Source organism: Moschus berezovskii, chromosome X (genome assembly GCF_049115385.1).
Source record: "Moschus berezovskii isolate FMDL1 chromosome X, NW_MosBer_1.0, whole genome shotgun sequence".
Taxonomy (NCBI): Eukaryota; Metazoa; Chordata; class Mammalia; order Artiodactyla; family Moschidae; genus Moschus; species Moschus berezovskii.
Window position 1 is genome coordinate 98154680 of NC_142488.1, and position 22704 is coordinate 98177383.

At 39.0% G+C, this 22704-nt stretch overlaps 1 protein-coding gene and 1 non-coding gene across 5 annotated transcripts in view; both read left to right on the forward strand.

The window, feature by feature from the left end:
- Positions 1 to 22704, forward strand: part of MID2 (midline 2) — a 120767-nt gene extending 98063 nt beyond the window's left edge. For 2 of the 4 annotated variants that reach the window (XM_055438010.2, XM_055438008.2), the window contains exons 6-10: positions 7066 to 7193; positions 8291 to 8524; positions 15261 to 15422; positions 17169 to 17376; positions 20440 to 22704. In XM_055438010.2, the coding sequence (XP_055293985.1) occupies positions 7066 to 7193; positions 8291 to 8524; positions 15261 to 15422; positions 17169 to 17376; positions 20440 to 20842 (1135 nt within the window). In that variant the 3' untranslated portion in view covers positions 20843 to 22704. The remainder of the gene's footprint in view (positions 1 to 7065; positions 7194 to 8290; positions 8525 to 15260; positions 15423 to 17168; positions 17377 to 20439) is intronic. The other 2 variants (XM_055438011.2, XM_055438009.2) reach the window with 1 other exon arrangement.
- Positions 4312 to 4383, forward strand: TRNAR-CCG (transfer RNA arginine (anticodon CCG)). Its single transcript has one exon. It is a non-coding gene; the product is annotated as a tRNA-Arg (tRNA).

Here is a 22704-nt window from a genome sequence, read left to right on the forward strand (position 1 = left end):
AGAATTTTACACAGTTTGTTGTGATCTACAAAGTCAAAGGCTTTGGCATAGTCAATAAAGCAGAAGTAGATGTTTTCTGGAACTCTCTTGCTTTTTCAATGATCCAGCGGATGTTGGCAGTTTGATTTCTGGTTCCTCTGCCTTTTCTAAAACCAGCTTGAACATCTGGAAATTCATGGTTCACGTATTGTTGAAGACTGGCTTGGAGAATTTTGAGCATTACTTTGCTAGTGTGTGAGATGAATGCAATTGTACAGTAGTTTGAGCATTCTTTGGCATTGCCTTAGGGATTGGAATGAAAACTGACCTTTTCCAGTCCTGTGACCACTGCTGAGTTTTCCAAATTTGCTGACAAATTGAGTGCAGCACCTTTACAGCATCATCTTTAACAATATAACATATTAACATATTATATATTAAAATATAATATTATCGTATAAAACATTAATATATAACATATTAACAATATAACATAGCAATATAACATAACAAGGAACTATCTCAGAAGTGAGTCTTAGTAAGCACAGATCTTAATTAACAAAACTAGAACATAATATTCCGGAGAAGGCAATGGCAAGCCACCCCAGTACTATTGCCTAGAAAATCCCATGGATGGAGGAGCCTGGTAGGCTGCAGTCTGTGGGGTTGCTAAGGGTCGGACACGACTGAGTGACTTCACTTTCACTTTTCACTTTCACACATTGGAGAAGGAAATGGCAACCCACTCCAGTGTTCTTGCCTGGAGAATGCCAGGGATGGGGGAGCCTGGTGGGCTTCCGTCTGTGGGGTCACACAGAGTCGGACACGACTGAAGTGACTTAGCAGCAGCAGCAGCAGCAGCAGATAATATTCAGTGAAACATAATTTTTTTTTTTTTTTTTTAGATAACTCATTGTGAGTACATAACACTGTAGCCAGGGAAGACTTTAGCCCATCAAATAAAAGTGAGGTCTGTCAGGGAGCCGGGAAAAGCCAAGTGGCCATCTTGGATTTCCCATAGCCCTGGCTCTTGGATTTTTAGCTGTTGTTTATCCATTTTTAATTTCCTGATTTAGGAGCAGACTATTGCCGTGTTTTAAGGACATCAAGATAGCAAAAGTCTAACTGTGAGGGGTTATTTTCTTGTAAAAGCAGAGTGAACTTTGCTTACATGTTCCATAATCGTAAATAATGTTTCTTTACTTCACCAAAGTAACAAAAAGATTTTAAGAACAAATATAAATCACTTAAAGGCAAAGACAATCATAATCTGTTATTGAAAGCTGCATTCTAAGAAAACTTTGTTCTCTAAACAGAGAGAAGACCAAATTCCAGTTGGGTACCAGCTTACTGTTAATAACAAAATTTGTTTATCTGCTTAATCTTAGAAAGTCTTTTCCATAAATTTTGAAGAACTAGCAGTATTCTTCTAAAGGCATGAGATTAAAACCATAGAAGGCGTGTTTAAAATTTGACCAATTGCAATTGACCAAGAAACCTGGTCATTGTCATGATATGTAACACTTTAATATGATAACTAGAATTATAATTGACCATATTTTATCAGGGCATATCAGATCTATATGAATTTTACACAATTTTAAGATATCAGTATTACTAACATCAACCATACATTTTAACCTGAAAAGATTTATCACCCCTTTAAAGTACTTCCCATGTAATTTAACATGTCCAGTGAACCAAGGTAGCTTAATACCTCTTTGGGATGTCTCAGGGGCCCTCTGAAGCATCCCAAAGTTAGCTAGAAGTCAAGTTATTTAGGAAGTTTTGTCAATAAATGTCAAAAGGGTTTATAACACTCAGTCAGGTAAGATCATATAAGTTACTGTGAAATAATAGTTATTCACTTAGCCAAAGTTAACAAAAGATTTCAAAGGTAAATGTAAAACAGATCAATTAAGAGGTAAAGAAACATAAATCTATTATTAAAAGCAGTTCACCATCTGCAGAAAGTATGTCTTCTTATCAGAGAGAAAGGCCAAATTCAAGTTTTTGCACCAGCTTACTTTAAACTCATTTAGGTAAACTTAATTAAATTTATTTTAAACTTAGTCCTAACCATGCACAAAACTTCTTTTCAGGGTCCACTTTTCGCAAACTTTTTAATCACTTTCCACAAACTTTTTAATCACTTTCTGTAACAGCCACCTGTAAGTCAGACCTACTTTCTTTTTCATTTATAAAATGTAATTTTATTTTTTATATCTTCTTTATTAAAAACATACATCTTCCTTATTAGATTAGCAAACAGACATTAATACGAGATATTTAATATTGAATATTTCCTGGTTTACATGAATCTGAAATTTATTTAGGTTAATTTTTCTTGTATTTAGAATTGTTTGATTTGTAAGCACTTACTTTTCTTTAGGCCAATTAAATTAGAACTCATTTATAACTTCAACAATATTATCAGGTACCCAACTAACATAATTGGCTACACAGTACTGTACTGTAGTAGGTTTATGATACTTTCCACATAAATAATACATAGAAACAAACAAAAAATAAAGCATTTTTAATCCTACAGTACAGTACCTTGAGAAGTATGGTAGAACAGTACAACAGTACATCAAGTGAACAGGCAAGAAGAGTTACTGACTGGAGGAGGGAGAGGAGGTGGGAGATGGTAGAGCTGAAGGATAGGCAGCAATAGAGATGGAGGGCAAGCTACAGCTTCACTCACACCTGATGTTGATGGAACTTACATTCACATCTTTGAAAGTTTGCAACTTGAAGGTTTCTATGTAGGGGACTTACTGTATTTATCTTCCTGATGATATTCCGTTCAGTTCCGTTCCGTCGCTCAGTCGTGTCCGACTCTTTGCGACCCCGTGGACTGTAGCCTACCAGGCTTCTCTGTCCATGGGATTCTCCAGGCAAGAATACTGGAGTGGATTACCATTTCCTTCTCCAGGGGATCTTCCCGACCCAGGGATCGAACCCGGGTCTCCCGCATTGGAGGCAGACGCTTTAACCTCTGAGCCACCAGGGAAGCCCCATGATGATATTAATGATCATTAAAAATGTCTTCTCAACTGCATTGTCTTGGTTTCCTCCATGTTCCATTTCTCTGTTAGTTTCTGTCTTTCCCTGAATGTTTGGGGAGCTTTTTGCTGACTTTTTGAATTTAAGCACTAAAAGGTGATTGGAATATCTGAGAGAGTGAGAACATTTTGTTGCTTGGTGAGCTTTGCTATAGGATTTTAAGGCAGGATGTTAGATTTTTATTGAGTGGACCCCGTGTGTGTTAGTTCTGTAGGTGTTTTTCTCTTGGCTTAGTTAGCCCTGGAAGGAACCCACCAATCTCCTGCTTCTGGGAGTGAGGGGAGCAATGAAGGGTACAAGTCTGACTGCCACTATTCCAGGAGCCAAGCAGGGAAAGTGTTTTAAGACTGCTTTTAATTTGGCATCAGGATGAGAGAGGTATAGTCTCTGGTTGAGTGGATCTGGCAGTGTAGCTGTTTCTCAGCAAACCTTCAACTGTCTGTGACGTTAAATCAGCTTCATCTTGTTGCCTTCTTGATCCAGCTTTCTCTGCTGTGTGGTTGGTTACCACTCATCCATTCCCTTTCTAGTTTCCAAACATTTGTTGACAATATCTTACTTGCATCTTTTTTTCCATTCCCTTTGTCTTTGTGGGTTCACGTTTTTTTTTCTTTGACTGTCGTTTAAGTGGAATTTCATGAGAGCAGAGATAAAACATATATTTAGACCACTGTATGTAATCATGCCCACTCACTCTTCAACTCCCTGAAATGTCTTCTGCCACTACCACACTATTGAAAGTGTACTTTTCAGGATCACCTGATGAATAACTTGTTGCTAAATTATAATAGACATTTCTTTGTTTTATCTTACTGTTTCATCTTGCTTGGTTTCTTAGCATTTGTCCCTACTGGCCATTTTTACTTGAAATTTCTGCCCTTAGCTTGAGAACACTCCTGGTTTCCCCCCTACATATATGGTTTCCTTTGCCTTTGTGAGCAACTCTTCCTTGACCTATCCCCTTAATGCTGTTGTTCTTTGTGCTTCTGTGTTAAGCTGTTTTCTTTTCTTATTGCATATTCTCCCTGTTGCAGACTTGTAGTTCCTAGGGTTTTGGCTACCATCTAGCTGTTGATGATTCCTAGCTCTCTAAATCTTCTTTTCATGGGCTCAAATATAGCCTCTGTGGTAGGTGGAATAGATAGCTAACTCTGGTATGGCTTGAGAATAATCTACATAACCTAAATATCTTTTTCACTGGTCTCTCTCACAGGGTCTGAAATTCTTCCTCACAATTAATCATTGTTATGTATTAAGAAGGCTTCCCTGGTGGCTCAGAGGTTAAAGCGTCTGCCTCCGATGCAGGAGACCCGGGTTCGATCCCTGGGTTGGGAAGATCCCTGGAGAAGGAAATGGCAACCCACTCCAGTACTCTTGCCTGGAGAATCCCATGGACGGAGGAGCCTGGTAGGCTACAGTCCACGGGGTTGCAAAGAGTCGGACACGACTGAGCGACTTCACTTCACTTCATGTATTAAGAATCAGGACTTCAGTTAAAATGAAATTTTAACTGAGATAGTTATTCCTTCCCCCTTACTAATGACTGACAGCTCAGTTGGTAAAGAATCTGCCTGCAAAGCAGGAAACCCCAGGTTGATTCCTGGGTCAGGAAGATTCCCCTGGAGAAGGGATAGGCTACCCACTTCAGTATTCTTGGGCTTTCCTGGTGGCTCAGATGGTAAAGAATCTGCCTGCAATGTGGGAGACCTGGGTTCTATCCCTGGGCTAGGAAGATTCCCTGGAGGAGGGCATGGCAAACCTCTCCAGTTTTCTTGCCTGGAGAATCCCATGAACAGAGAAGCCTGGCGGGCTACAGTTTATGGGGTTGCAAAGAGTTGGACACGACTGAGTGACTAAGCACAGTACATGCCAATTTAATTAAAATTCTCTTATCTAAAATGTTGCCCTTTAGTTAATGAAAGGCATTTTAGTGTGGTTTATATATAATGTTAAATAGAGAATATTTAAGCTGTTTATAGATTATCCATTTTTATAGATAATCTATAAGGTCAGATGTTTTTAAAATTCAGCATGACAAGATACAGTAGCAAACTTTGCTTTACTAAGTCAGACCAAGTTACAATTCAGGATTGTCTTTTAAACAGCTATCCAAAAACAACATACAACTGTAGAACTACTGTATATGTGTGATTAGTAATGGTGCTTTAGCCAACTCAGTTAGAAGGATTAAATTAGAGGAGATATACCAGCAGTACAAACTTTGTAAATTATGTGATCATAAGGCTTAAGAATTAAAACCAAAATCATAGACTAAAAATTTTTATGAATTAGAACCATAATATCAAAGAATATTTACATTTGAACCTATTTTCACATGTAATGCTAATGCCTCCAAAATCTGAGTCATTTTCAGTCCTAATAAAAATATGTAGGCTTATTTAATAGAGACATAAAAAGCTGCTATGATGCCTTTATTTATAATCATAAATGCTACCTCATTTTACTTTACATTTCTTTGATTTCTCATGTAGTTGGGATTTTAAATATATTTGTTGGCTATTCATTTTCATGTTTATGAATTAACTTTCTGTTTTATTTGTCTATACTTATTCTGTCACCACTTTAATTTCTGCTCATTCCAAGACACCTGAGAAACCTGATCTGCCTCTAGTTTTGACCCCCTCCAGTCCATCCACTGCAGTTGGAGTATTGTTCTTGAAATATAAATTTGCACTCATCACTCCTCTGCCTAAAACGCTTCAGGGGCTCTCATTATATTAGTCTTTCACTTGTTTATCCTGGCCTGAAATTTATTCCCGCAACATGTCTATTTTCAGAAACAGCCAAAAGCTATTGTCGTAGATGTGTAACAGGGTATCCGTGCATGAGGAGATGTATTTGTTTAACTCCTCATCCCCTTATAAATAGTTCACCATAGAAGTCTCCTCTCTGATCATCCTACATTCAGTGCCTCTTCTCTCTACTCTAAGGTGCATATTGTTGCCAAGTTAATGTTTCTTTCCATACTGTTATTTGCATGCTCAAAAATTCTCATTGGCTCTGATTCAGGTCAGGCACAGGGCCTAAATATGTATGTTTCAATCAAAGCCCAGAGATAATTCTGATGTGGAATAATTTTTGAGAATTGCTGAGGTATGTAAAAATATACCTTAATTTTTTTTAAAAAAGTAACTGTCTACATGGTTAAGGGTATAGAGTTTAGAATCCAATGAACATGGGTTCAGTTATATTTCTTTTTTTCTGACCCTTGTGTGACCTTGAGCAAGTTCCTTAACCTTACTATGTCTCATTTACAAAATGGAAATAGCATTTGCTAATAGGGTTATGATAAGGAGTAACTTAGATAATGTGTGTAAAGTGCATGCATGGTGTCTTATACATACTGAATGCTCAATAAAAGTTACCATTTGTGGTGTTGTTGTTAGTCATTCAACAATTATTTATTCACTATGTGTCCAACACTATGTTAGGGACCATGGTATAAAATGGGGATCCTGCTTTTGAGACTCTTACAATTAGTTAGGGAGATAAAACTAGCATAGCATTATATAACTAGACAGCAATAAAATTAAATGTAAATGTTATAAAATATCAAACAAAGTACAGTATTTAGGGGAAGATTTTAACCAAGCCCTAGCATGCTGGCTTGTTGATTAACATTAAAAATAATAGAGGGGGAGGAAAAAATCTCCCAAACTACTGTCACCAAGCTTTCAGAGGTCTAGTTTTGATGCTGCCTGCAGATGGAAAATGATGCAGAGGGAAAAAAATCCTGTATTTACTTCTCCAAATTAAGACAGGATGGGGGAGTGTGTTTGAGGAGTGAACATATGTGAATAAATATGGTATAACCCTTAATTGGTTCCTGATGATTAAAATTTAAATGGTTTCCATTGGGAAAGGACAGATATGATATTTTATTTTAATCAAGTCCTACCAGTCATTTATCTTCACCTTGTTAAACCAGAAATCAAACATTGGATAAAGGCTGCAAATCTATTTTGATGTATATTGATGCACTTTTCTCTCTTTCAGGGTCGCTATGGCAACTGCATCTTCTCAAGTTCTGATTCCAGACATCAATTTTAATGATGCCTTTGAAAACTTTGCTTTAGATTTTTCCAGAGAAAAGAAACTGCTGGAGGGGCTAGATTATTTAACAGGTGTGAAAATACTGTGCTTTCCTTTCCATTTAGTCATTTTCTTTTGTTAGGCTTTTACTTTAAAATAATCTGAAAAGGACAATATTAGAAAAATGCCTTTATAATCTTTAAAATGATATATATATCTTTTTAGATAGAATATATTTTAATTCATGTAACAGAAAATAGAAATGATTTGTCAAATATTTCCAAGGACAGAATGGGTATATACACCATCCCTACTTAAAGGTGAAAAACAAGAAGTTGCTGATGATTTTCTCCTTATGAGCCTGTCAGGAATATAATGTCGCCTGTTATAAGGGTAGAACTCTGGTGATAATTAAAGAATATTAGAGAATTTCTCACATGGGTACAGGTACCACCCAAATGCTTGTAAGGAAATTTATGAATTAGCAGAATAGGAAGAAAAATGTAAGAAATATCTGACTTGCAGAAAGAATTTTAGAAAATGAGGGCAACAACCTGTCTGTTAAAAATACTGACTGCCTTCAGGATGTTTGAATGATCATTTCATGAGGAAATATACACACACAATAGCTTTGTGTTTGTAGTTATCTTTGCTACTATATTAAAATAGGTGTCATTGATGGAGCATCTCCTTAAAGCCAAACATTGTATATTAATTTTACATCATGATCCTTACAAGGAATCTATGAGGTAATTATCATCCCCATTTTACAGTTGAGGAAACCCATATTAATTTGCACAACTAATCCCTATTAATACTGCCAAAATATATAATACAACTTATTTTGAAATAAAAGGAAAATAGATTGAAGGCCATATAATAAGGAAACACATGACTACGTTGCTCTAATAGCTACATATGTGTTAGTGCAGGCCAAGTAGACAACGGGTCTACTGAGTAACTTAGGCTTTCTTTGCCTAAAATCCCTCTATCATTGAAGCAAAAGTGGTTAGGGGAACTTGAGGTCTTAGCACTTGACTTCAGGTTGTGTGGTACATGCAATCTAAAGCTTCTTTTTAAGAAAACCTCCTTTCCAGGAGATGTTGGGTTGGTTAGCAAGAGTAACAATTATAAAATGCCAGAACAGAGAGTATGTTTTCTTTACCTTCTTTTCCACCTTTCGTTACAGCCCCCAACCCACCATCTATCCGAGAGGAACTCTGTACTGCCTCCCATGACACCATTACGGTCCACTGGATCTCGGATGATGAGTTCAGCATCAGCTCCTATGAGCTTCAGTACACCATATTCACTGGCCAGGCTAACTTCATCAGTAAGTCATGGTGTAGTTGGGGCCTGTGGCCAGAGATAAGGAAATGTAAGGAAGCAGTAAGCTGCTCAAGATTGGCCGGGGCGCCACGAGGCAAGTGTTTGTAAGACATGTTAGGTTGTTTAGTATAGTGTTGTGTAGACAGTGCAAGCTCCCCCAGCACATTGCAAAGACTTTATCGATGGGTGGCAAGCAAGTTGTGTATTTCCTTGCTGGGCAGTCACTGGGGCCACTTCCATTTGTTTATGTAATCCTTAGCCTTTCTTGAGTTAATCCATGTCACTCCACTCTCTGAAATCAGAACACAGCTCAGAATTCGTTCCTGAGTAGTTAAGTCACAATCATTGCTGATTCTCTGTGTGTAAACATCTCTCTTCTTGACTGTTCTTCTACTTCATTATCATGGTAAGAAACATTACATTCAAAGACTACCACTTCCTTTACTGTACCCATTTGTATCAGTGAATAAGTGACAAGCCTCCTGCCTCTGTCACTCTTCCCTCTATCCCTTCTCCCTTTCCTCCAAAAATTACACCAAATATAAAAATGCATCAGCAAGCCGCCAAGTGAAAGATGTTCTGAAATCAGTCATTTAGCTCACATGTTATGGTTTTACCTTCTGATGAATTGGAACAAGACATAGGACCTTACCTCAAGCTGCAAGTTCCCCTCAACCTGCTGGAGAAAATGGAAATGAAAGCAAAATTAAGTTGAATTCAAGATTGGAACCAACTTGCACACTAAGGTTGCATCTGCACAGCTGCAAATTAGTATTTTCTTTTTATCTTACGTTTGTGCTTCTGTGTCTGACTTCACAGACCTGTGTGAAAGGAGTTTTCCTGATGAAACCCTCCTGAAAGGCTTCCTTTCCCCATGTTGTGACAATTTAGGGCCACATGGTGGGGTGGGGAGGTGAGAGGACATTTGGGGTCCAACTCTTAAAAAAAAACACTTGCCTCGTGCAGCTCCAACCTAAGCCACTTGGCCCCAGTAGCTGCGTTCCTGGGTGTTTGTTCAGGTTGTGAAGCTGCAAAATGCTAAGGCCTCCCCAACACACATGTTTACAGTGGCCTCTCCTGCTCTTGAAAGTCTTAAAGCCAGTAACTGTGCTTTTCTTTCCTGATATGGGGAGAGCAGTGGTCTCCTGGGAGTTGAGAATAAGTCCAAGAAGTGACAAAGATCAAAAGGCTGTTACCTCTATTTTCAAGGATAGATAGTCCTTTGTAAAGAAAAGTTTAAAGGATAATTCTTAATAGTGATAGGATCATAGCATTTTAGAATTGGAAGGGACCTAAGAAGTCATCTAGTCAAATCTTCTTCCCTTCTACCAGATACCTTGTAGGTGGTTGTTCTGTCTCTGCTCAAACATTTCCAGTAAGGGATAGATGAATTCTAGCAAAATAGCCCATTCAGTTGTTGTGCAGCTATAAGTAATTATCAGTGCTTCCTTATAAAAGGCCCAAGACTTCCTCCTAGTGAATAATAATAATAGTAATTTACATATGTATGTGTTTCCATTTACAGACACCCCCATATATGTTATCTCATTTGGTCCTCATGACTTCTTCCTTAGCCTTATGAAATAGATGATATTAATTATTTTATAATTATGAAATTATAGACATAGAAATCAAGGCTCAAGTTGAATGAGTTGTCCAAGGTCACAGAGCTACAAACTGAGGGAATCATGATTTGAACCCAAACCTTTCAGACTTCAAGCTTAATGCCCCTTGAATTAAACTAGCTACCAATTAGCCCTAGTCCATGGAGGATAGCTGAATTATTGCTTTTGTGTATTAGCTGATATCCCCTTACCCTATACCTTTTTTCTAGCAACCACATTAACTATTGTGTTGATTGAACAAATAGTAAGCTGAAATCCCTAGGCACTTCAAATCCCATTCCTATACAATTGAGTGTTTACACTGAAATACATCATCTTGAATTTATTCCTAGGGACATTTTTATCTGGTTAGTTCTGACTCCTTACCCAGCCAGCTAAATTTTTGGGGGGGAGTTCCTGCCTCCCAATATATTTACCTTCCCTCCCAGCCTGCCTTCTATGTCTTCCTCCTTTGATCATTGATAGAAAAGTGGAATAAGACAGGGACAAAGGCAGAACCCTGAAGCAAAATTTTGGATGGCAGTGGGCAGATAAGTTGAAACTATTTTACTCAGAATAAATATTCATGAAGATTCCAGTCCTACATGATGGTCTGGCCTGCCACTGTTGACTGAACTCTGTTTGTGAGAGCTACTTTCCCTTGAGGTTTTCCTACATTTTCTCTTTTAAAAACCACTTTATTGAGTTGTGATTGACATATAAAAAGTTGTCCATCAACAGATGAATGGATAAAGAAAATGTGGTATATACATAAAATGGTATATTATTAAGCCTTTAAAAAGTAGGAAATCCTGCCACATGCAATACCATGGATGAACCTGGAGGGCATTGTGCTAAGTGAAATAAGGCAGACACAGAAGGACAAATACTACATGATGCCACTTATATGAAGAATCTTAAAATAGTCAAACTCCACATTTTCTTTAACCAGAAATTTCTTCCTTGTTGGTTAGAATTTTGTCTGGAGAAATAGTTCTCTTTAATCTTTTCAGCTTTTCTCCTTTATTTTGAACTTTCTTCCCACTTTATATAAGATTTGAAATGGTCATAGGCCAATAGTGTTTCAGATGATGCTGTTGGCTGAATGAAAATTCCAACATATGTTTGGATAATGGTCTTCCCCATTACTGTATTTCTTTCCTGTTTTAATTTTGCATTTTGTATTATAAAAGCAACTGGCTATAACTTCTGGCTGCCAGATGGTCTGTAACATACTGTCACAAAGATTAACTTCTATTTCCCCTCAGTCTTGTTCTCATTCAAATGCTCTCTATGCCCATTTACACTCAGGTTCATGGATTTCCATATTGTGGTCTTTTCCTTTTGAACAAGGTGTATACTTCCATTACCATACTGCTGCTGCTACTGCTAAGTCACTGCAGTCGTGTCCGACTCTGTGTGACCCCATAGATGGAAGCCCACCAGGCTCCCCTGTCCCTGGGATTCTCCAAGCAAGAACACTGGAGTGGGTTGCCATTTCCTTCTCCAGTGTGTGAAAGTGAAAAGTGAAAGTGAAGTCGCTCAGTCGTGTCCGACCCTTAGCGACCCCACGGACTGCAGCCTACCAGGCTGCTCCATCCATGGGATTTTCTAGGCAAGAGTACCATAAATAAGTGATAAATCCCATCTCACTAAGTCTCAGTGATACCCAGAGGATCATATATTTACCTTTTTAAAATTTAGAAACGATTTCAAAATTACTGAAAAGTGTTCAAGACTAGCACAAAGAACACCCATATACTCTTCACCTAGATTCACCTATTGTTAATATTTTATCCCATTTCCTTTATAATTTGCTAACATTCTCTATTACTGTGTTTTTTTTTTCTGAACTATTTAAGAGTAAATTACATACATCATGGCTTTTCACTCCTAAATTCTTCAGTATGTGCTTCCTAAGAATAAAGAAATTCTCTTATGTATCCACAGTACAGTTATTAACTTTAACAGATATGACATTGATGCAGTGCTTTTAACTAATCCACCATTCATATTCCAGTCTTGACCATTGACCCAATAATATATTTTATGACATATAGAACCCAATATTGTCCTATATGGTCTAGAATCAGGTACTGGACTTAATTGTCATATTTGTAGCATCCTTTAATTTGGAGCATTTCCTTAGCCTTTCTTTGTATTTAATGACATTGTTATTATTTTTTAATGTGCCCTTTTGTTTGTTTGTTTTGCTGTTCCTTGAGTTTGTCTGATGTTTCCTCATGATTATATTTAGATTATGCATTTTTGGCTTCTATCACGTAAGTGATATGTTCTCCTTAGGACATCAGGAGACACACAATGTGTACATGCCCTTCAATGGTGATGCTGATTTTGATCACCTGATCAAAGGTCTTATCTGATTTCTTCTCTGCATAGTTACTATTTTTCCTTTTGCAACTAATAATCAATCTGTGCGGTGATACTTTAAGGCCATAAAAAATATCCTGCTTCCTCATCAAATCCATCCTACTTCCATCCCTCTTTTAGGATCAATCAATAATTCTCACCTGATCCAAACTTTACTCTGATGATGGCAAAGTAATGATTTTTCCAAGTGAACATCCCATCCCACATTTACAAGTTGCCACTCTGCATTCTACTGTAAGCAAAAGTCTCATCCTTCATTTGTTTATATTTTAACTTCTCAGTATGGACTCACGAATTCTCTTTTTTCATTCGTTTATAATTCTTTACTGCCCTTACTTATTTTGGTGCCCAGATCGCCCAAATTTAGCCAGTTGGAGCCTTTTAAGCTGACTCCTGAGTCCTTATATTCTCCCATCATTTTCTCGAGCACTTCCTTACTTTGCAACATAACAAAGGGTTATTGGTTCATTTTAGACCATACCCTGCTCCAGCCTTGAAATCAGCCATTTTCCCAAGGAAACCTGGTCCCTTTTCATGGCAGGATGTTATTAGAGACCAAGATCCGGGTACTAGAAAAATACACACACAATACACCCATGTTCATATACATATTCACACATAATATATATACCCACATACTTAACATATGTGCATACATGTATGCATGTGCACATACACATTTTAGAAATAATGAGTTCATACCAATATCTCCAGCCCATCCCCACAGGTTCTTTCTTGCCATCCCCCATTTCATACTTGGATGTTCCTACTTCCACAGTGAGAACCCTGGCTCCAAACAGCATCAACATATATACTCATTTGCTCAATCCCATAGCATATCTGAAATAGTTTCAGAATGGCGTTGCCCATACCACCACAAAAACAAACAATACTGGAGCATCTATTGACAGTTCTCCTCTTGCCCTTTTCTGTGATTGTTGACATTTGAAATGCAGGTGGCTTCATTTGGTTTGTTTGCTTTCAGTTTTAGACCCCACTCTTACCATTCATATTGTTGTCATTTAAATTTTTAAAATTTCCAAAACATTTTTGAAAGGGAAAGGTATGAAAAAAAGGTATACTCAGAGAAGTGTCATTCTCTCTTGTATTCTTTTAATCCTCTTCCCCTACCTCCATCCCTTGTACATAACCATCTTCAATATTTTCTGGTTTTTCTTTCCTATTGTTATTATTGCTTTGTAAATCTAAGCATATATATGTAGGTTTTCTAACTTGCCTTTCTTTCTTGCATGAAAAAGGTAGCATACTACTTATACTCTTTTGCAATTTTCTTTTTGAAATTAGCAGTATATCTTGGAAATCATTCCATTATCAGTTCATAGAAATCTCCCACCTTCTTTTTTTCATAGCTGCATAATACTTCTTTGTGAAGATTGTTTTCTCTTTTGATTTTTTGTTTTGTATTGTTAGAAGTATACCTGAAAGATCATATATTTCCCTCCTACTGTTAAAATTTAATATGTAGTTTATGACTCATACTGTACATTGATACATTGGCAGTTAAACCCTCCAACATTTTTTTTCTGGTCCTCATCCTTATTGTCATTTCATGAGAATCAATGAACATTGCCACCAATTATTCTTCTTTCTATAGCATATCTGTTTGTACTCCATTATGCTTCTTTTTATAGTTTTAATTTAGACTTGTACCTCCCCCAAAATTAATTGCAAAACCTTCCTGATCATATGTTTTTCAAGTCAGTTATTATTATTTCATTTTTAATCTTTACTAAAGCTGAATAGAAATAACTAAATCCACCAGTCATTTTCCCTGCCCTTTCTTTTCCATCCTCTGGTAGAATTATGGTTAAAAAGTGTTAAAGTGAAAAGCAGATAACAGAAGAGATAAGTGTAAATTCACAGACTGGAATGTCGATCCCTCTTTTATCAAAACTTAGCTAAATACGTGTTTTTAACTATGTATATTTTTCTCTGTTTAAGTCAATGTTTATGGTCTAAAGAGTTTCAAAAGCAGAAACCTAGATCTCTGGTCCCTTTCCCTACTTGGGAGGGAAGAAGGTTCCAGACAACAAATGTGTTCCTGGACTGCCCAACCTCAAATGAGTATTGGAATCAGAAACAGGGAGGGGTAAAATAAGTAGTGTCAAGTAAGGAGATGCTATTTCACTTTGACTATTATGTCATCTCCTTGGCTTCCCTATGATGCCTTGGAGCCCACCAAGATTGGAAGCAAGGGTGAGGATGGTGTGGGAGAGCTGAATCATAAGCCTTGAAAGTTTTGCTATGTTGCAGTGACAAAGGAACATTGTCTGCTCCATGAATTATGGAGCAATGTAGTGGAGAGAACACTGGACTAGGTTAAAGAGACCAGGACTACTCTCAGCACCACTCTCAGCTCTCTGTGGCCTTGGGCAAGTCACTTTCCTTCTCTCTTAGTTTCCTACTTGTAAAATGAGGGAAATATGGTGTCTAGTTGGCCTTTTGGCTCTGAGATTCCTTGTTATTCTGTTCTGCTCTACCCTTTCAAGGGTCCTCAGATCTCAAAGGATTGAACCTTTGGGGTAAAGATCTAGAGATGCTATGAAAGACACGATTCTGTGATTTTGTGTAGAAGTTTTCCCTGTATTCTTTAGCAGAAAATTGAAGTAACTTTTCACTAGTGGTTACATTCAATTACCAGAGGAAAGGAGCCTGGCAGAAACTTAGCTCCGTGGGAGAAAAGAAGCAGAGGGGATTCATCTCCCATGACTCAAAACAAAATGAAATTTGCTTTGGGGGGCTTGTGATGAATACTCAGTGTGCTTCCCACCCTGCCTTTATTACATTAACATCCTTGCTTTCCCCACATTACAGGCCTGTATAATTCTGTGGATAGCTGGATGATCGTGCCCAACATCAAACAGAACCATTACACAGTCCACGGACTGCAGAGTGGAACACGCTACATCTTCATTGTTAAAGCCATAAACCAAGCAGGCAGCCGGAACAGTGAACCTACCCGACTCAAAACAAACAGTACGTTGTGGTGATCGCAAAAAGAGAGAGCAGCTTTGCCCTCCTAAGCAGCGAGTACTCTTAGCCTGACACTGGTACCTCCTACAGCAGTGTAAGAGGGCAGAGGCACCAAGTAGAGAAGCTTTGCTGTTGGAGTCCGTGCTTTGGGCCAGGGGGGTTGTTTGTGCCCCTGGGAGGTATGTGGACACAGAGATATACAGAAAACAGCTGGTGGCTTGGGAGGATGTTAGTGAAGAGATTTTTTTGTTTATTTATTTTTGACTGTGCTGGGTTTTCATTGTTGCATGTGGGCTTTCTCTAGTTGTGGTGAGCTGGGGCTACTCTAGTTGCCGTGCATGGGCTTCTCATCATAGTGGCTTCTCTTGTTGCAGAGTACAGGCTCTAGGCACATGGGCTTCACTAGTTGCAACATGCAGGCTCAGTAGCTGTGGCTCGTGGGCTTAGTTGCCCCATGGCATGTGGAATCTTCCCAGACCAGGGATCGACCCCATGTCCCCTGCCTTGGCAGGCAGATTCTTAATCAGTGGCCCACCAGGAAAGTCCAGTGAAGATTTTTCTCTGCACTCTGCCTCCATACTTGGGGTGCAACTGAGTAAAAGAGTACTATTTGTAATAATCTGGTAAAATTCTCCTTCAGAGAAGCCAAACCTGTTAGGAATGCTTTTTGACAGAAAAATCCAACTAATTTAGCTTGACAAATATTATTTGTGAGCAGCTTAAACAAATAGTATTTTTTTCTCTCTTTCATATAGCAAGAAGCTCAAAGGTAGGCAGTTCAGGGCTGGTGCATGTCATAAAAGACCAAGACTCCTCCTCCCTTTGTGTGTTGGCTTATTGCTGCATGGTCCCAACCTGGCCACTGCAACCTCCAGATGACATATTTCTTTTCAAGATAGAAAGAAAGGGGAAAACACTGGTACATTCAATGACTCTTCCTTTTACCAAGAATGTAGGCATTTTCCTAGAAGTTTCCCCCACCCCATCTGAATTCTGCTTCCATCTTCTTAGTAACCCCTAGCAGCAAGGGAGGCTAGGAGCTTGAGTATTTAGCTTTTCTATTTTAGCAGGTAAGAGAAAAAAAACTAATGGGTGGGTGTTACATTGACCAATGGTGTCTGTCGGACATGCTTTGTATTATTCAGCTCTTGCCATACCCAGCTGTTAGCTCCTAGTAACTAACTGTTTTTGTCATATGACTTTAAGGAATTCTTTGTTGGGAATGATCCTACACAACAGATATTTTCTATAATTATTGATGATGCAACAGTCACTTTAACAAAGTGACCTATTAGATGTTATTTACATCCCAGTAATTAGAGGGCAAAACAATTTGTCCTGTAGTTGAGTTATTCTCAGGTTTTTTGTTCTGCCACCAAGCAGCAATTATCTCATCTATCCCCTCACTTTGCCTTACCTGAAATACTCCTTCCCCTAAAATCTGCTCAAATCCCAAACCACCTACTGAAATAAAGCAAAGTACAAAAGTTATTTGAGAATAGGAGACCTTGAGAGCCCCTTTTAACTTGATAGTTTATGAAGGGGGGGCAGCTTATTTTTATTTTATTGAAAACAGTGGCTTCTGTCCTGCTTCTTTCATATAATCCAAACACCAGTCAGCTTTCACTGACTCAAGAATGATCATTATGTCGAGGTTCCTCTGATAGTGATGGTCCTGCAGAACTGGGAGAGAATTCTTACATACTTTCTCATGCATTTTCTTTTTTTTTTTTCTACTTTATTTTTCAGGCCAACCCTTTAAACTGGATCCTAAAATGACTCACAAGAAGTTGAAGATTTCCAATGATGGATTGCAGATGGAGAAGGAAGAAAGCTCTCTGAAGAAGAGCCATACCCCAGAGAGGTTTAGTGGCACTGGGTGCTATGGGGCAGCAGGAAATATATTCATTGACAGCGGTTGCCACTACTGGGAGGTGGTCATGGGGTCCTCCACATGGTGAGTGGATCCAACTTTTCTTTCCCCCTGTTGTTAGGTTCCTGGGAGATTCAGTTTGATAGTATAAATATAATACCAGTAAATCATGGTTAAAAGGCAAGTGATAGAAACCACTCTTAGAAAAATGTTCCAGTTTTTTAAAAATCAAAGCATGGGAAATATACTGAGCTGCTGCTGCTGCTGCTGCTAAGTCACTTCAGTCGTGTCCGACTCTGTGTGACCCCATAGACTGAAGCCCACCAGGCTCCCCCGTCCCTGGGATTCTCCAGGCAAGAACACTGGAGTGGGTTGCCATTTCCTTCTCCAATGTGTGAAAGTGAAAGTGAAGTCGCTCAGTCGTGTCCGACCCTTAGCGACCCCACGGACTGCAGCCTACCAGGTTCCTCCATCCATGGGATTTTCTAGGCAAGATAACTGGAGTGGCTTGCCATTGCCTTCTCCGTATACTGAGCTAGGAGTTGAAAATTACAGCACTCTAATTAAAGCTGTATACAATTAGCAAAAACAAGACCAGGGGCTGACTGTGGCTCAGATCATGAACTCCTTATTGCCAAATTCAGACTTAAATTGAAGAAAGTAGGGAAAACCACTAGACCATTCAGGTATGACCTAAATCAAATCCCTTATGGTTATACAGTGGAAGTGAGGAATAGATTTAAGGGACTAGATCTGATAGATAGAATGCCTGATGAACTCTGGACGGAGGTTCGTGACATCGTACAGGAGACAGGGACCAAGACCATCCCCATGGAAAAGAAATGCAAAAAAGCAAAATGGCTGTCTGAGGAGGCCTTACAAATAGCTGGGAAAAGAAGAGAAGCAAAAAGCAAAGGAGAAAAGGAAAGATGTAAGCATCTGAATGCAGAGTTCCAAAGAATAGCAAGGAGAGAGAAGAAAGCCTTCCTCAGCGATCAATGCAAAGAAATAGAGGAAAACAACAGAATAGGAAAAACAAGAGATCTCTTCAAGAAAATTAGAGATTCCAAGGGAACATTTCATGCAAAGATGGGCTCGATAAAGGACAGAAATGGTATGGACCTAACAGAAGCAGAAGATATTAAGAAGAGGTGGCAAGAATACACAGAAGAACTGTACAAAAAAGATCTTCACGACCAAGATAGTCACGATAACGTGATCACTGACCTAGAGCCAGACATCTTGGAATGTGAAGTCAAGTTGGCCTTAGAAAGCATCACTAGGAACAAAGCTAGTGGAGGTGATGGAATTCCAGTTGAGCTATTTCAAATCTTGAAAGATGATGCTGTGAAAGTGCTGCACTCAATATGCCAGCAAATTTGGAAAACTCAGCAGTGGCCACAGGACTGGAAAAGGTCAGTCTTCATTCCAATCCCAAAGAAAGGCAATGCCAAAGAATGCTCAAACGACCACACAATTGCACTCATCTCACACGCTAGTAAAGTCATGCTCAAAATTCTCCAAGCCAGGCTTCAGCAATATGTGAACCGTGAACTCCCAGATGTTCAAGCAGGTTTTAGAAAAGGCAGAGGCACCAGAGATCAAATTGACAACATCCGCTGGATCATGGAGAAAGCAAGAGAGTTCCAGAAAAACATCTATTTCTGCTTCATTGACTATGCCAAAGCCTTTGACTGTGTGGATCACAATAAACTGTGGAACATTCTGAAAGAGATGGGAATACCAGACCACCTGACCTGCCTCTTGAGAAACCTGTATGCAGGTCAGGAAGCAACAGTCAGAACTGTACATGGAACAACAGACTGGTTCCAAATAGGAAAAGGAGTGCGTCAGGGCTGTATATTGTCACCTTGCTTATTTAACTTATATGCAGAGTACATCATGAGGAACGCTGGGCTGGAAGAAGCACAAGCTGGAATCAAGATTGCCGGGAGAAATATCAATAAACTCAGATATGCAGATGACACCACCCTTATGGCAGAAAGTGAAGAGGAACTCAAAAGCCTCTTGATGAAAGTGAAAGAGGAGAGTAAAAAGGTTGGCTTGAAGCTCAACATTCAGAAAATAAAGATCATGGCATCTGGTCCCATCACTTCATGGGAAATAGATGGAAAAATAGTGGAAACAGTGTCAGACTTTATTTTTTTGGGCTCCAAAGTTACTGCGGATGCTGATTGCAGCCATGAAATTAAAAGACGCTTACTCCTTGGAAGGAAAGTTATGACCAACCTTGATAATATATGAAAAAGCAGAGACATTACTTTGCCAACCAAGGTCCGTCTAGTCAAGGCTATGGTTTTTCCCGTGGTCATGTATGGATGTGAGAGTTGGACTGTGAAGAAAGCTGATCACCAAAGAATTGATGCTTTTGAACTGTGCTGTTGGAGAAGACTCTTGAGAGTCCCTTGTACCGCAAGGAGATCCAACCAGTCCATTCTAAAGGAGATCAATCCTGGGTGTTCATTGGAAGGACTGATGCTGAAGCTGAAACTGCAATACTTTGGCCACCTCATGCGACGAGTTGACTCACTGGAAAAGACTCTGATGCTGGGAAAGGTTGGGGGCGGGAGGAGAAGGGGACGATCGAGAATGAGCTGGCTGGATGGCATCACCGACTCTGTGGACATGAGTTTGAGTGAACTCCGGGAGTTGGTGATGTACAGGGATTCCTGGCATGCTGTGATTCATGGGGTCATGGAGAGTCGGACACGACTGAGCGACTGAACTGAACTGAACTGAATTACAGCACACTTGTTTTAAAGCTCTAGTGCTATCACTGTTATGGATATAAATGTAAACTATTAAGGAAGAAATGTGTATTCTATTGCTTAGACGTCCTGTATGATGTCTGTGCTGTGCTGTGCTTAGTCACTCAGTCGTGTCCAACTCTTTGCGACGCCATTGACTGTAGCCTGCCAGGCTCTTCTGTCCATGGGCTTCTCCAGGCAAGAATACTGGAGTAGGTTCCCATGTCCTCCTCCAGGTGATTTTCCCAACCCAGGGATCGAACCCAGGTCTCCTGTATTGCAGGCAGATTCTTCACCAACTGAGCCGCAGGGAAGCCCAATGGTGTCTAGCATAACTCAGATCATGAATAAATGTGATCTCCTTTCCATTGTCTCACAGGTATGCAGTTGGCATTGCCTACAAATCAGCTCCCAAGAATGAATGGATTGGCAAGAACGCCTCCTCATGGGTCTTCTCACGATGCAATAGTAACTTCGTAGTGAGACATAATAACAAGGAAATGCTGGTGGACGTGCCTCCACAGTTGAAGCGCCTGGGTGTCCTTCTGGATTATGACAACAACATGCTGTCTTTCTATGACCCAGCTAACTCTCTCCATCTTCATACTTTTGATGTGACCTTCATTCTTCCCGTTTGTCCAACGTTCACAATCTGGAACAAATCACTAATGATCCTGTCTGGCTTGCCTGCCCCAGATTTTATTGATTACCCTGAGCGGCAGGAATGCAACTGCAGGCCTCAAGAATCCCCTTATGTTTCTGGGATGAAAGCTTGCCATTAAGTTTCAAGAGAGCATGTAATAATTCACTGGCTCTCCAGTTCAGCAGTGCTTCCCCTCCTAAACCTCAGTTAGTGTCCAATATACATGATACAAAAATGAAGTTCATTTGAAGCATCCAAAAGAACTAGATATTATAGATTTAATTTTTATGCATTAAAGCTTGTATTTGAATTAATGTGTTGAGTTTCTCAGAACAAATTATGAGTAGTCTGGGTTCAAGCCATTGGAGGACAAATTTGGAGAATTCTTCTCTTGTCATTGAAGAATTCAAAAGTCCCAGTGATTTAGGAGTGTAAATGATACGGGAAGGAATTCTCGGTAAACAATGTATAAAGATGCTCTGAACACGGGGCTAGCCAACCAGAAAGCAGGAATGTGTCAGCCTTTCTAGTACTGGCTGATTTGGTCAAGTAGAATTTTGAAATGTCAAATGATCCCATATTATATGTAGCTTTTTATGAAAACCTACAATCAAGGATTTATTATAAAGAAAACATGTATGTGTATATATAATATATATATAAAATGAATAAATAATATATATTATATATTCATTTTATAATTATATATACATAATGAACTTTTAATTTACTCATTTGAGTGAGAAATATACTGGAAGGGAAAATAAATTATACCATCCATTTTTGTCCCCTAAAGGGAACATCAAAATCATTTCTCCCGTCCCTCTGTTCATTCCTCCCTTCCTCCCTCTGCTCACACACATGCACATGCAGTAATGACGTAGATGGTGGGAAGAGCTCTAGATTGTATTAGGAGACATAGGGAGACAAGACTGCACAAGAGACACTCTTGCTGGATAGAAAATTGATCCAGATAGTTGTGTTATGTGGAGCACACTTTCATTGGTGCTACCCAATGGAGAAGTTTTGTCTGAACTGTTAAAAATTCTGTCACAGAATATTTCAAAGAAATACAGTTTTACTAGTCTCAAGTAACATACAGTTACTAGAATTAGGCTTAAAAAAACAAGAGTTGCATAATAGAGGTTCTTTAGGAACCTGCTTTCTTAATCAGTAAGAATGGAGTGGAGTGTTGTAGATGCAACAACTATTTCCATATAAATGGACTTATAGTTTCAGATAAAACATTTCTGAAGTGCTTAAGAATGCCTGAGAATAGTCTGTTTTCTTAAACAGGTTGAACAATCATTCTTCTCCTGATCTTGTTTACACTATTCATTTGCTTAGCCAACCCTTCATGTCAAATACAGATGTAAACTTCAACCCAGTCCTTATTGCAATCATTGAAGGGAATTAAGCTTTATGGTTGATGCTTCTGTAATTGGAGTGTCAGCACCAGAGCTTTCTCCTTTCAGGAGCTAAGTTGGCTTCAAAGAGTCTACTTCTTGGGAGTTGTGAAAATATTACTGTCATGCAACGTGGTAGTTGTAACAAGTCCCCAGATTGGAACCTTGAAACAATGCCAAAACTTCTCCCTCTCTTCCTTTCCACCACCTTGGTGGGCGTTCATTCATTCACTCATTCAACAAGTTATTAGATGCCAGGTACCACGCTAGAGCTGATATATTGATAATCCACAGTTCCTGCTGTCAAATGACTTAGTATTCTGCAGGAGAGACAAAATATCTATAAAAATCCCCTAAATAACAGTTTTGTATTGTTTGTACACCCATCATGGAAAGCAAGACTGATTCAGATACAGATGGCAGGCTCAAACTTCTATCTAGTGGCAAAGTTAGTATCTGGGATTTTAAAAACCCTACATACTTACTGCTAATCAGGAAACAAGCAACCTCAGTAAGATTCAGCAGTACTGGGAAATGGTTTGCTGTGTGGGAAAGTTCATCATAGCCTTCGAATTAAAATAATCTGTTTCCTCTA